Here is a 16,714-nt window from a genome sequence, read left to right as displayed (position 1 = left end):
TAGCCGTTGTATGGAGGCTCAAAAAATACGTTCCGTCGATAAATGACGCTCGTAATTGTAACTATCGACCAAGTGATAGGAAGGTTGCCTATCTTTAGGCGTTATATAAAACGTTTCTATCAATTATTATAGAAAATAAAAGAGAAAATATCAATTATACAATTTTGTTAAATAAATAAATCTATAATATTGCAAATACAAATCATTACCGATGACGTTTGACTAATTATGTCGCATCTCTCTCTTTCTCTTTCTCTTTCTCTTTCTCTCTCTTTTTCTCTTTTTCTCTCTCTCTCTATTTTTTTGAAATTATATGAAAATATAAGAAATTTCTCTAGTGGCTAGCAGTTACGCGCAATTAATGCCATATTACTCTTTCCAAGGCAACGTTCACACTTCACTCGCACAAGACTTTTAATATCTTTCCATTTCTCTTGCCTTTCTACACTTCAACATCTGGTATCTCATTTTTTGCATGACGAACTTACTTGCACACAGAAATATGCATGGTCGCGTTCTTTTAACGCTCTTTTCTTTTCTTTTTCTCTTGTTGGTTCTTTCTTTGCCTTTTTAGTCAATTCCATTCTTATCTTGTACAACAATCCTTTGTTAGTAATTTTTGTAAAAAAAAAAAAGAAGGAACACCAAAAAATAATGAAATGGATACGTTTTATCTTTAGTATGTTAAAAAGGAAGAAAAGAAAAAAACATCAAATATAACTATGTTAAAGGAAAATTAAGAAAAATTAAAAATTGCGTTAAAAAGGAAAAAGAGGTGGAAATGTCAAATATAATTATTATAAAATAATTTTAGAAAATGATATATTATAAACGTTAATAAATGAATAAGTAATGCGTATTTCGTATTAACGAAAACGAAATTATTTTAATGATTGTAGGAGGGCTAACTAAAATTTACGTTAATTTCACTAGCGGTAAATTTAATTTACGTGATGTAATGAAGATAATGTTTAAATGATTGTTCAAAGCCACAAAATACGTGGTTATCGAATAAGTAGGGAATCAAACGCAAGCAATTAGTTCAACAGTATTTCATTATCATTTTATCCAATTTATGATTATGTAAGTACGTATGCGTATATACAATATCTATATATAAACGTATCTATGCATATATATATATATATATATATATATATATATATAAAACTATATAACCATACATATAATATATACATATATATACACGCACACACGCAACATAGATAATATTGATTATAGAGAAATAGTTGCCAAAGTATGAAAGTTTGATCGAATATAACGGATTTCTTTCGGAAAAGTTTCGAACACATTGTTGACAAGCGAAAGTATCTCCGACAAACTATCGAACTATCGACAAACAATCGAAATCAGCTGGAAGTTAAAGAGCCTTCTTATTTCGTTTTCTTTACGATTTGTCAACGATTCGTTGAATGGTAATTTTGACACGATAATTTCAAATCATCCACTATCATAGCTCGTAAAATCGATATGCATTGGTTACAAAATAAATACATATGTAAATTATATACACCATCTGTCCAAATAGTTCCGAGATTGGATTAATAAAAAAATAGAGAAATGTTAAGATGGCCGTTTCAATGATTAAGGTGTTTTACATAAACTTCTCTCACAGAATGCTCGTACAACCATGAGAAACTATTAGAAAAATCCTTTTTTTGGATTGTTATTTTGCTCCCGTGTCATGGATTTCTTCTTGCTACGCAACATGCGCCCGTTCACACGGCTGCAATACCAGTTCTCGATTACCCTCCATATCCACTCGATTTGATGCCGAGTGAATTTTTTTTATTCCCCAAAATAAAAATTCACATGAAAGATAAACGACATAATCGATATTCAAGCCACTGTGACACGCGTCAATATTTCTTTGGGAAAATAACATCCCAAAGAAGAACTTTTCTATGGTTGTATATGGATAATTTCTCATGGTTGTTACGAACATTCTATGCATTGTATTTATGTGGAAAAAGTTTATGTGGAACATCTGAAACATTAAAACCACGATCTTAATGTTTTTCTATTTTTTATTAATCCAGTCTCTTTTTTGAACCGACGGTGAATGTGTGCCTGTACGCATATTGTAATTATAAAATGATTTAATATTTTATTTCATGTTTTTATTCGATATTTCATTTATTTCGTTTTCTTATTGTTCGAAGATACATACGTAGTATGTAAGTAATATATAAAACTTCTTTTTCCTACTAGACAGGAGTAGAAAAAAAGAAAAGAACAAGAAAAAAGAATGGTACGACGAAACGATAAAAGTATATGGTGCGAAACCATGGGAGAATGTGATTTTTATCGGTCGTACACTTCCCCACGCAATTTCAAGCCTCCATTCGCAGTATTACCCCAAGCTAAATTTGCTAACACTTGCTTTGAAATAGTTTAATGCATAGTATAAAGGGCAGGCATGTAACTAACGCGAATACAACTTACGGGATCTTCTTCGTTTTTTCTTTAAACTTTAATCAGTGATTATTTTAGTAGTTAAAAGAAAAACGAAGTATCAAGAATTTTTTCTACATAAAACGTACCACGCGATCGATTTTATTTTTTTAATCTTGGTACATTATTATGAATTATGATGGAACATAATATGTACATTATTATGATTACTTATAAAATGGATATTTTGATCAAACAAAATTTACTTGTAAATTTATTATTGTAGATTTTTTTTTGATAACATCCTCCTCTCTCTCTCTCTCTCTCTCTATAAGACTGTTAATCAGTTAAGAACCTTGATGGAAAATTGAATGGCGTTTGTTATCGATGCTTCAGAGAAGATGAACGAAACGACACTGAAGGATACCGAGTAATATTCTAGAATGCGAAAGAACTATACACAACCTTTACCATCTCCCTTATACTTATAGTAACACAGAACACCTACATATGTACATATATTGATAGATGCGTGTGCACACATACATATATATATAGACGTATCTACATACGTTATCAATTTTTGTTGAAAATATTGATGCACCTGATCCAATTCTCTTTATTCCTTAATTATGTGTCTACAATCGATCGCAAATAATACACATTTTCAATATAAATTTTTTAACAAATTTTTTCCGTATTTACACGATAAATAAAATAAAAATATTGGTGAATGTTATTCGTCGAATTGCGTTTATTCGCGCTCGTACGATGCGTTTTATAAATGCAAATATGAATAAAATGATATGAATTTTATAGAAATAACCAACAGAAAAACTTTTATTATACAACTTAGTTATTATTTTATCCCGTATTTACCTTTAGAATTCTCCTCATTTATTTTCTCAGATAATAGAATACAGATTTTAAAATGCGCGATAGAAAATATTTTTATAGAAAAATTCTTTTTACATAGTAAAGCAAATTGAAAAGGTAAGGAAAAATATCAAATAAAACTTGACGATGTTCTGATCAATAATCAATGGAACATTTCGCTTTTTTAAAATTTTTCATGGAAAATATTAAATGATTATTCGATAGAAATATTTTCTTTTCCGTTGAATCGATGCAAAATTTTCATTATTTATCAAAGATTTATATGTCAATTTATCTGCAGGATGCATTTTATTCATTTCATTTTCGTATTTATTGAACCCAGACAAACACATGTCTGATATAGGCATCTGCAAACAATGGAAACTCGGAATCGTATATGCCTGTTACAGTTCCATATGAGCTAATATATGACATTACGTGTATAACGAAATATATACTGGGACCTTTTTATACGCTATTTTATTTTTTACACGATATTCACCGTTACACGCTTTTCTTAATACGCTCTATTCACACGTTTTTATCTACGTTCACACGGTCGCAAATTAGTCCGTAAAATTCATTAGTCCACAAAAAACGTCATGAAAATCATACCTACTTTTTTGGAAAAAAAAAAAGATATACATATATATCTTTTCTTTTTGTAAAAAAAAGTATATATATTTTCTTCTTTTTCTTTCTTTTTTTTTTTAAATTATATCCGACCATGTTATATGAGAAGTAATTTAACAATTAAGAGATAGTCATTATTAAAAAAATTTTCATCGATTATTTTATATGAAAATTCTCCGATAAAAATATGTATTGCAAAACCCTTGATGAATTTTTTATTATCAGACATTTTATACATTCTTGTTAAATGGAATTTAAAAAAGCCAGGCAGATAAAATTTTACTATTGATCGTTATTCTTCCTTATCGATGTAATAATTTTTCGATGTTAAAAATTCTATAGGATTTTCAATTATTTATTTCCTACAAAGGATAACATATAACATACAAAAATTACATAGTTAAAAGTTACCAGCAGATGACAAACTTGCAAATTTGATGAAACTGTTTTATTCGAAAGAGTTTGTAAATGGAAAGAGTTTGCGATCGTCGGCAAAATAGAACTCTGTTGAAGGTAAAATTGTCGGTAACGTGATGAAGTTAAAATTGTCGGTAATGTGTTCGCTAGAAATTAATGAATGATATTACCTTTAAAAATTATAACACGTAATTGATTTATAAGAAATATTAATATTCGTTATATAAATATGATCTTTTCGAGAATTAATTTGCTATTCGAGAATTTTATTTTATTATTTTAAATTTCAAACCTTATTTAACGGTTAAATAATCAAAAAGAAAAATCCATATATATACACACACGTACGCACACGCATATATACATATATATATAAACATACATGACTACGAAAAAGATAATTAAATAAACTGGCAATATTTACTCTCGTTTTCACATGTGTTATAAACATGTACGTCATTACGTCGAATATGTTTTATAAAAAAATAATGAAATCAGAATACGCATCGAATATACATACGATACGAATGGAAAATAATATAAAAGCAGTAAATAAAAATCACGGTGGAATTGGAAAAAAGCACGGAGGAAACTTACAAATAGAGAAAGGTAAAGAAGTAACGAAGAGCTGCATTCATACAAAATATACGCAAATAAACACATACACTCTCCTTTCACGTAGAAAGATTAAAAGAATGAGAAAATAGAGAAAAAGTCAGGGAGAGAGAGAGAGAGGGGGAGGGAGAGAGAAAAAGAGAGAGAGAGAGAGAGAGATTGGGAGAGAGAAAAAGAGAGAGAGAAAGGGAGGAAGAGAGAAAAAGAGAGAGAGAAAGGGAGGAAGAGAAAAAGAGAGAGAGAGAGAGAGAGAGAATCAAAGAGAGATAGAAAATATCAGCAGGTGGTTGAGTGCTACCAGAGAAACCTTTACGTCGTTTTGCGTCGTTTCGAACTTTCCATTATCCCGAACACCCACTACCTCCATCATTCTGATTGACTAACAGCGTCGTGTATAAGCTTTTCCCGATGCGTTTTGTTTCTGTTTCGTCTCTAACCAAGTTCTAACGCATTCCCTTAACGAAGCATAATAGTTTGTATCTAACGACGTTGATCGAACGACGTTCATTATGATAGATGGATTAATGATAAATTATAATATAATTGAGGTCTTACATCCAATAGGTTTCACAGAGTTTAATAGGATGACTGAGAGGAACTATTTCGTTGATTCGATATCATGATATCATGATAATATTATATTATTTCTCATTTACGATCTACTTGGTTTTGTTTTGTGTGTAACGAATCTTTCTTATATACCTATTTTTACCGTAACCGATCATTTGACAGAATAAATGTGGGTTTTTTCTATTGAAATTTTAAATTATTGTAAGAAATAATACATACAACGTAACTTTTAAATAATGATAAAATAATAACATATTTTCATTTTGATATGTATCATGAATAGCATAAACAGAAAATCATAGAAGCAGTGTTTACTTTATTTACAGATAAATGAAGAAGTTTTAATGGTTTAATACTAACTTACCAGCATTTCATACATACCTGTTCTTAGCGGTCTATCACAGAATAAATATTGTTTTTTTCAGCTGAAATTATTAATTTATTATAAGAAGTATAACGTAACTTTTAACACTAACCATACTAATATTTCATGTACACTTAGTCTTATCGTAACCAGTCGTTTGACGGAATAAATGTTTTTTTCGACTGAAATTGTCAATTTACTCTAAGAAGTAATATATACGACATAACTTTTAACACTAACCTTACCAGCATTTCATATATACCCATTCTTACCATAATCGGTCATTTGACGGAATAAATGTTATTTTTATCGGCTAAACTTGTGAATTCATTGTAAGAAATAATACGTAAAATACATACGTAACTTTTACGTAATAATAAAATAACCATATATTTTCATTTTTATATGTATCAAAAATATGATAAATAGGAGATCACAGTGTTTATTATGTTTAGAAATAAATGAAGAATAGTCTTCATTTTTTAATTGCATTTTTTGCTAATAATAGGATTCACCTTCCTAGATTTACGCAGATATATTTTTTACAGATCATATAAGATTTGTTTTATTTTCTTTTTTGCAAAATCGTATCTGGCATGTTTTTTTGCGGATACGAAATATTACATTGGCCACTTTATGTTCCTTGTACATATTTTTTTTTTCTTGGAGAAATTCATAATAATCTTCGACAAGCTCTTCTGCTATTTGTATTAAAAATTGTTGTCTGGATATATTTTGTCCACTTGTTTTCTTATAAACGATTCATACATGAATACTGGTCTGCTAAAAAATGTTGACAAAAATTTGCATAAGTCATCTACAAGATTTTAATGTGATAATATATGTCTATTCATTCATATATCATTCAAATATATGTTTAATATTTGATTAGTGACATCGACGCCCGTATTTAGCTTTATTATAATACGCTACTGTCTCGAGTACTCGCTTTCGGTCGTTATTGATTTTTAGACTTTTATGTTTCAAGCTGAATATTGCAACTTTTCCGCTTGGTTTGGGTTTATAAATTGTTAGAGTAAAATTACTTTATTTATAAAACACTATTGAAAAACGTTTCATTTTATTTTTTACTGATTTCGCCAACTTAAATAATTCTCTTTCGTTACTCCGAATAGTGTCGAGTAATATTGTTTGTTTTGCCAATAATTTTGTCTCCAGTGGTGGACTTGTGAAAAAGTTATCCGTCGAACATGTTTTCAACGTCGAGTAAATGGTTCAACTAGTTTAAGGACAACAAATCCGCCGAGTGATATTGCCGACGGTCGAGTGTCCTCTTTTTCAAATATGGAAAACCGATTATAATGTATTTACTGTGGTTATTCGACGCTAATCAAAACTTGATACCGAATTTATCTAGCTTATTTAGTACGTACTGCGTAAATTTACATCTCACTTTTGTAGAGAATAGTTGCTCATCAACAGTCAGATTCATATCAGACATGTAACAATTTTGATTATTCCCAATAGATCCATTCCATATGAAAACTTCCATGTAAAATTAGAACAAAGGCGTATTAAAGCGTATGCCTCTATTTATAGCTGTGATATTTAAGTCCAAAGATAGAAAAATTTACATAGAAAAATATAGAAAATGATACAAATTTGTATAACGATCAAATAACGGATTACAGTAAACAAGTTAAGCGATGAATTTTTCTCGATAAAAAGAAAAAGCAAAGTAAAAGCAAAGGTGAGAAATTAATTAATCAGAGAATCAAAAATTTATAGAAAGTTTATTGCGGATATATCTGACGAACGTCAGAAATAATGTACAATTCATAATTAAATTTTAAACCAGTCCTTTGACCGACCCTGTTAGCATTAATTATATTTGTATTTATCAAAATACACGTACAGTAAATATCACGTATAATGCATAATCCCGTATTGCGTAGAGACATACGTATATATATATATATATATATATATATATATATATATATATATATAGAGAGAGAGAGAGAGAGAGAGAGAGAGAGAGAGACAGACAGACAGACAGAGAGAGAGAGAGAGAGACAGACAGAGAGAGAGAGAAAGAGACAAGCGAACCCGTGCAGGGTGGTAATAAATTAGCTATCTTTTTTTTATTACGTCGTTTACCACGCCTACAATCATTTTTAGCGAACAACGCCAATCATCGTCTTCTCTCGCTCGTATCCAGGCACCAATTGAAAGCAGCCACGCGGCATGCTGCGCCGTTAATAATTTTAGTTCCGACTTTTTCTCTCGCTCACGCTCTCGCTCTCGCTCTCGCTCTCGCTCTCGCTCTTTCTCTCTCTCTCTCTCTCTCTCTCTCTCTCTCTCTCTCTCTCTTTCTTTCTCTCTTTCAATCTCTCTCTATCTCTCTCTATCTCTCTCTCTCCCTCTCTCTCTTTATTACTTTTTTAAATCATAAAAAAATAAAAATCCTTTTAAACGAAGTTATTGAACGAAAACAATAACAGACCAAATTTCCCATCATTTTCGTCAAACTCGTATCTAATTTGGCTTGTCTTCCAAAAATACCTTTTCTTTTTTTTTATGTTCCACTATATAAATAGTTTTTTATTTTCTATATAAAAATTGTTTTTAACCTCTGTGTAAACATTTTGTTTACATTTTATATATATTTTTTTGTTTGTAACAATGTTATATTTAGTAATTTTTTCTATAAAGAAGCTTTTAACAAATTTATAATACATGTGAAATTTTACGTATTGATTTGTTACTTTTGTCTTTTTATACGTACATATATATATATATATATATATATATATATATATATAAACGCGGAAACAGAAGATGTTTCATCTGTCGTTCGTGACTTTTTACATCGGATTATCCCATCGTAATTGAAATCGATCCATTAATTCTTACAGTTAGCTCGTTTACGAAGTCTATTAAATGTGAATTCAACGGGAACGGTAGACTCGATGAAGGGAAAGAAAAAAACGAGAAAAGTTTGAAGAGATGAACAAAGTGAAAAAGTGAAAAAAAAATAAAAAGAGAGAAAGGAGAAAAAGAGAAAGAGAAATAATTCGTCACGTAGAACAGCGCGTTGGATGGAATGTTATTATGTAGTCCTTAATTATGACCCGGTACGTGACTACAGAGTTCTGTTAATTAAATCGATTTTCTTTTCTTTCCTTACGATAGGTCCGTCAATGAGTATGATTCTTTAACGTCAAAGAACAATACTTTCCAAGATCTTTCATAAATTAGAACGGTTTATTTTTTTCGAAAAAGAAAAGGAAAGAAAAAGTAAAAAAATAAATAAATAAAGAATTACATGAATCAAAAGGTCTAATTTCTTTAAATAAATTATCTCGTTTGTCCAAATAAATTCAATTAGATAATATTCGCATTTATGATTCGCTACTAAAGAAAACAAAACAAATCAAAAAAGAGAAAGAGACGTAATTTTCTGTGAGTACGAAAACAGAAATGAAAGACAAAAATATGCTCAGAATAGGGAAAAACGTGTGGAGATTTTTCACAATTAACCGTGAAACAAAAATATAAATTCATGAATATAACCATTTACGCGAGTTTTCAATGCGAGTCATTTTTAATTAATGCGATTTGCAAGTTTAACGTCACGTCGCTGAGTCCAGTTATAACGACGAGAATTACCGTAATTTTGCCATGAACGTTATAAGAGAAACCTTAATTTGCGATTTGTAAATGCAGGAACGAGAGACAGCTGTCTCGTTTTATTCGTTTATTTCAAATAGGGCTTATGAATAACAGAGAAACGCAGGATAATTTGAATAATCGAAAATTGATAAGCCGAATGAAGGAACTGTAGATAAACAATTATCCGAGTAAAATTTCATCGATTTTACCGATATTTTCGACAAACAGTACGAGTTTCGCATCGGAAAATATTTACAGCTCAATAATGACATTTATTCGTGTATACCACAGTTTCTAATTTTATCTAATCGAAAGAGCATTCATAATTTTACGTCATTCTTTGTAAATTTCAATAACAATGTTTTTCTAAAAGTATAGATATCTTTTAGATACATTATAATTAATCAAACTTTTAATAATATGATAGATAGCAACGAGATCATCTTTTTTCTTTAAATGTTATCAAATTATAGTATAACAAAAAAGACGAAGAATTATCGCGTAAATTACATTGCTCGTCGAAGCACTCAATTTTTTCAAAAATATTACATAGACGGCAAGTAAAGTGAAGAAAGACCCATTGTTTGACACACAGCCCTTTATTTATTGATACATCAATTTTTTTTGTTTTTTTGTTTTTTTTGTTTTTTTTTTGTTTTTTTTGTTTTTTTTTGACATCATACATCAATTTCTTATTTATTATATAAGTAAACAAATTTATAAGACAAAATATATACATATTTTTTTCGGGAAAAATATTAAATTGTTATTACTAAATCGACGAGAAAAGATATATTAAAAGAATCTTAAGAACTTCGTTGGAGGTGGGCGGCCAAGAATACAAATCAAATTTTTATGAAAACAGGATAACTACGATAATACATTCAAGAATCGCTGTTCTTAGCCTATGATATCTATATTCTACATCTAATCTATCTGACATCCATAATAAATATTATAATGCATAAATGTTTTTATCCATAAAATTTGAAGATAATGTTTATTTATATATTTTTACTGCCAATCAGAAAGTTATCAAAATGAGATTCGGGAAAGGCAAACATAAAGAGAATTACTTCATCATTATCGTGTTATCAGAGACTATCAATATCACAGAATTGTGCGGACCAAGGTTTGTAAAAGACCAAAACGTGTGAACCCTTATTATTTTGTCAGCTTTATCCTAACAAGAGAAATACCTTCAAATAAACATCGTTTGCATCCTTCTGATCGATATCCATTCAATTTGATTAATTGACTTTGTTAATCGTTGTCAATCGTGTATATTCACATTTCCCACATCCCTTTTGCATTCAAATTTCGTTTATTTATTTCGTGACGAAGTATTATATATTTATATAAATGATCGATATTACCGATAAAAAATGATCGACATTAATACGACGAAACTTATTTTTAAATATTACATTTGCTTATTTCATTAAAATAAATAATTCAATTTAATATACGATATGCAAAAACATAATTATCGATCGGCTATATTTAACTTATTATAATTATCGATTTATATAAATTACCTCTTTATCAAAATAAAGAAATAAAATATGTTCGTACAAATGAGTATTGATATTACCACAATTATTTTTGTTGCATGTTGATGACATAAATCTGTCCAAGACATTTGAAGATTATATCTAAGATTATATGAGATACATCAAGATTATTTTATAATAAAGACATTTTAAGATCATATGAGATACATCAAGATTATTTTATAATAAAGACATTTTAAGATCATATGAGATACATCAAGATTATTTTATAATAGACATTTTAAGATTATATTTAAGAAAATTTTTTTACTATTGTTTAAAAAACATTTATATTTTACATTTATATATGATTATTTATTTATTCTTGAATGTTTATTATAAAATTATTAATATAGATAATAACTTATTTAATCGTTCAATTTAAAAGATATTTAAAAAATATAAGAAAGAGATATTAATCCTTTGCGGATGAAATCCAGACTTTTTTTTTTTTTTCATCATAAATATGATTAACAAATAATAATCCAAATCTCTTTGCCAATTTGAAACCGTATTGTAAAACAATATACATTAATCTACTATTCGAAAAAAAAGATACGTAGTAATATAATATATTAATACGTATTACGTTCTTTTCATTTTGAAAAAAGATTAAAGATTTTTATATTTTTTCAATCAAACATGGAGTTCGTCCGTAAAGAATTAAGAAATATTTAAATATTAACGTTCACACCGGCGCTATTATTTACGTTTTTTTGCACATTAATGCTTTATTATATTCTACTTTTTTCAATTTACATACATTAAAAACTCATTATTAAAATTTTAACATTATTGCAATTTTTTTCAATTACTAAACGAACTAAATGTTTGGTGATAAACACCACAATAATTTATCCGAATATACATACAAAGCGAGTGCTAACCACGCGCGATACGCGCCGGCGTGAAATGTTAATAAGACTACAAAACCTTATTTGTAGGAACATTAAAAAATATTAATGCATATATATGCATATACATATACCACATATATATTTGTATATGTTAAAATATTAATGCATATATATGCATACATATATGTATTATATATATTTACATATATGTTTAAGTTAATAAAAACATTTATAAATAAATATTTATATAAATATATATATATGATCACATATACATATATATATATATTTATATAATAAAAACTTCGCAGCCGCTTAGTATCTACAGGTACTAGTGCCTATAGATCCTAGCGCCTGCGTAGCTTCGGCGACGCGCCCAAATAAATAGCGCGTTCGCCGAAGCGTCTGCTCCATTACGTCCTCGAGAGTACTTTCTTGGTGGCCTTCACGGAAAGATTGAAAAAAATTTCTTGCAAATACATCAATACATCTATACATCTATACATCTATACATCTATACACTATCGTGACTGTGTGTCGAGATACATGCGTTATATCGATTGAAATAAAAAAAAAATAAATAGAAAATAAAAAATTGACGAGAAAAGAATCATTTTCGAGAGACGACGATAGAGAAAGAAAAAAAAAGAAAAAGAAATAAAGAGAGAGAAAAAAGAAAGAAGATACATAGCAAAAGAAAATTCATCTCGATAAATCCTAACGGAAAACGTTTAATTTAACGTTAAATAAAAAATTTTAATTTACATCACATTAAATTAATAAAAACAATCATAATGGGAAAGAACATAATTCGTTCATTCCTCGTCTTCGTCATAATCTGGGTCGTCGTTGCGAACGATGATCAACGTTTCTTCGTTAAAAGAAGCATCGTCGGCAACAACTTGTCTGGCAATCTCGATTATCCAGATTACCCTGCAAAATACGACGAATATCCGGTGAGTTGCAAAAAAAAAAATAATCGATTATCACATTATATTTCATCGAATATTATCATATAATTGTTTGATAATTTTATGTATATATATATATTTAAAAAAGAAAGAAAAAGAAATCATTTGATTCTTTTTCTTTTCTTGTGTTTTCTTTTTTTTTATCATATTCATTTTTCTTATTTTTCTTTTTTGTTCATTCTCATTTGTATATTTGTAAATGGGGAAACAATTATTGACACATATGTAAAGAATGGTATAGATTAATTGAAATTGTTAATACAATTAAAACGTATCAGGGCCTATAAACGTATAATTCTATTGCTCTTTATACATAATCATAACATTATCGATTCCACTCAATTCGTAGGCGATACTTCAATTAAGCGTTACGAACAGAATATTTGTTATTTTCGAACAATATCATTTATTCATATATATCGAATATATGCGCGAGTCTCTTCATGATCTTTCTTCTATCGCAGCACGTGCCGCAAAATTTCGCGCCAACATTTCATCCACAATTTACGTAGGATATGTAGAAATACAGATATATGTACATACGAAATCGTAAAACGATTTAATGCCGTTAAATTTTTAATCACGCGAAATGAATCGTAAAATTGTCGATCCTCAAAATATCATCATATAAAATTATTTTAATTTGATGGAATAACCTTCACAATAAATCTTTTAATAATTTTAATTATCAATCAGAATATAAAATCCGTGCAATTAAAAAAAATTTATTAATTATATCCTTGTGAACGATTTCCGAACGATCTGTAATTTAATATCAAATAATTCATAAAATTAAATGACGTTAAATCGAACTTTATATCGAAACTTTTTTACTTAGATTAACAGATTTATAATATTTTCAAAGAAAAAGAAAAACATAACAGGAAGTAAAATTGGAATACTAATTCAAGCAGGCCGGTAGAGTTCCTTCCTAATTCGACAAAAGTTAGTTAAACTTTTGAAAGAAGATAGAAAGGTAGAGAGGGAGAAAGAGAGAAAGAGAGAAAGAGAGAAAGAGAGAAAGAGAGAGAGAGAGACGATTCTTAAGTTAAATTGATTTAGAAAATTTCGAACGAAGTAACGACTCTACTATAATTTTCTTAATAAACTTGTTAAATTGAAATATATTTCGTCGTGACAATTACAATTACGACGACGACGACGAAGATTATTAGTTATCAAATGAAAATAGAAATGCAAGTTCTCGAAATAAATCAAATTCGAAAAATTCAGAATCGGAAGCATTAATTTCAATAAATCGATTAACACGAAGAGTAATACGGCCGTACATTTTAATAAAACGTGTACGGAAATATTCATAGTTTCAATATACGTTTTATTGTACCACTCAATTATTTGCGATACTCTTATCTTCTGCAATATTACTATACACATGTATATAGAACAATGAATATTGAATTATTATCTTTTTCTCTCGTTATTCTCTCAAGAATCCTTTTCTCGGATATGCCTACGCATATCTCTCTTCTGATTATCAGATAAATAGAAAAGAGACGATTATGCAAGCTAATTTCTTTCTTCATTTTTGCAATGATCATAAAAAAACCGAGCCGAATCGAGCTGAGAGCTCACTTGCTCGGTCGCTCGTTCACTCTCTTGTGGTAATTGTATTACGGAAAATTCAATTTTTATGATATTCTTGTAAAATCTAGTATCTGCTTATACAATTATATTTATCTTCTTGCTCCATGGCTTATTTTGTCTTTTCTTTCTCCCTTTTTTCTCTTTTTCTTTTTTTATTTCTCTTTTTTTCTTTCTTTTCTTTTTTATCTTGTCTCAAATAGCAATACCAACAGTAAGAACTGCGGCAGCAGCAAATAGTCATCTTATATATATTTTGTTTCCTTTCTTCCTTTCTTACTTACTCCTTTCGTTTCTTTCATCATCCGCAACTTTATATCTCTTTATTTCTTACGACTATTTATTTTACTCGTCGGTATATTTTGTTGTCGAGAAGAAAGAAAAAAAAGGAAGAAAAATATTAATAATCGCATTTTCCCTTGTATCTTGCCTTTTCTCTTGTCCTTTTCTCTTCTTTTCTTTTTTTTTTTTTTTTGTTAATTAAAAAGAATCTTATTCATGATACTGTCACGACCCGACTTTCAAACGTTATTTTTCTAAATCTTTATAGTAATTTCGTTGTGCGTAACTCGACATGTATTCTTTCGAACGAAATTCAAGATGAATATATCGATATACCCATATATACTTTCTGTACGTTCTATGTGAATTTCTGAAACTTGAAAATTTTAATTGATTATATATAATAAAGTAAAGATATGGTGAACTATGCAATCTCTGTTTCATCTTCTCTCGTCATGTTTCCCAAACTTAGTAAGTCTGACACCAGATAACTTTGTTCAACTTCATCTCTCGACACATTCTCTCGATTGTCTGTTCATATACATGTCGCGCTTTTCCTTTTCTCTTATCAGTATTATGAACATGAAACCCCGACTTGATAATATTTCCAGGAAAACGCGACAGTTTTGCCATTATTTTCTTTCCTACTTATGCATATACTCAACATGCTGATACGTATGCAACTAAAACGTATCAATTTATCTCGAAAAAATCTTTAAATTAACACTACTCGTTACAATGATCATATAACACGTTTGCTAAATTCGAATTGAATATATTGTTTAATTAAAAAATTTATATTAAAATCGTCATAAAAAATAAATCAAAAATAAGTCCAACTAAATCGATAGGATTTCAAAGAAAAAAATAAAAAAGAAATATTAATATTAACAGCAATAATAATTAAGAAACAGAAAAAAAAGAAAAAAAAATAAATTGTTTTCGCTTATTTCTGCAAAGAGAAAATTAATTAGATCTTTTTGAATGAATAATAACAATCATTAATGATCGAGAAACTTTTTGCATGCGTGCACACGTACATGAACGAAATAATTATTTGTCACCCGTCGCGTATCGTCGCATTTACGCTAACCTGTTATTTTTTCTTCTCCTTTTATAATAATAAATAAATTAATCGGATCTCGTTATCGTAACGTTAGCGGAAAAACATAGGAACATACGAGAGATATAGGTTGGAACATTTGAAGATAATATTTTCGAATAAAATTGTTCAGTGAACATTAAAATGTGGAGGAAGAAGGATGCGAGCGTGAATATTGTCGATTAAAGCATGACAGAAGGAGACTAATTAATCGGAGTCATTTCATGGTTGGACGTGAAATTAATCTTTTTTTACTTTCGTAGCTTGCGTTGAAAGACGAGAAGTAACCCTATACGATTTGTCTTCGTTAAGGGCTACCGCAAATATAATAGGCCGCGTATATGGGGGTTGGAAAACCCTGAGAATAATTTACGTGATACTTTTTCGAGAATCCTGATTTGTTTCTTCTTTCCTCCTTCCTCCTTTTTTTTTACTGAAAGGATATAAAAACATAAAAATTGTGTCCCTTTTATTAGAAGCAAAGTAAGAAATATAATGATTCTATTCGTCATTACGAAAGTAATCTAAGTACATATGAAACACATTTTTGCATAAAAAACATGGAAAAAGTATTACAAATATATTTATTCTTGAAAATTAATTATTTTTTTGTAATTTTAATATTCTTGAGAATAACGTTTTTTAATATCTTAAATCACTTTTATAATCATTTTTTAGAATCGGAATTAATTAAAAATATGTAATCCAACAACTTTTATACGTGAGTTACTCGAAATAAATATTCTGGTTTAAAAGGTATATCGACAATAATTTGAGATCCATTGAACATTGCATCGTATATATAAAATACACGTATATAT

General features: G+C 28.8%; 2 protein-coding genes and 1 long non-coding RNA gene across 5 annotated transcripts in view; 1 reads left to right on the top strand and 2 right to left on the bottom strand.

The window, feature by feature from the left end:
• The window catches only part of LOC127065086 (uncharacterized), a 207,544-nt gene that overhangs the window by 177,362 nt on the left and 13,468 nt on the right, over nt 1–16,714 (bottom strand). The window lies entirely within an intron of this gene.
• The window catches only part of LOC127065077 (tRNA (uracil-5-)-methyltransferase homolog A-like), an 18,507-nt gene continuing 11,899 nt past the window's right edge, over nt 10,107–16,714 (bottom strand). For all 3 annotated transcript variants that reach the window (XM_050996963.1, XM_050996965.1, XM_050996964.1), the window contains one exon: nt 10,107–12,869. The gene's annotated coding sequence lies outside the window, so the exon portion shown is untranslated. The remainder of the gene's footprint in view (nt 12,870–16,714) is intronic.
• Nucleotides 12,731–16,714, top strand: part of LOC127065085 (uncharacterized) — an 11,262-nt gene continuing 7,278 nt past the window's right edge. The window contains exon 1 of the mRNA XM_050996976.1: nt 12,731–12,892. Within this exon, the coding sequence (XP_050852933.1) occupies nt 12,731–12,892 (162 nt within the window). The remainder of the gene's footprint in view (nt 12,893–16,714) is intronic.

Source organism: Vespula vulgaris, chromosome 7, assembly GCF_905475345.1.
Source record: "Vespula vulgaris chromosome 7, iyVesVulg1.1, whole genome shotgun sequence".
Lineage (NCBI taxonomy): Eukaryota > Metazoa > Arthropoda > Insecta > Hymenoptera > Vespidae > Vespula > Vespula vulgaris.
The sequence above is the reverse complement of the archived record's forward strand: the minus strand, read 5'-3'. Positions and strand labels throughout refer to the sequence as shown.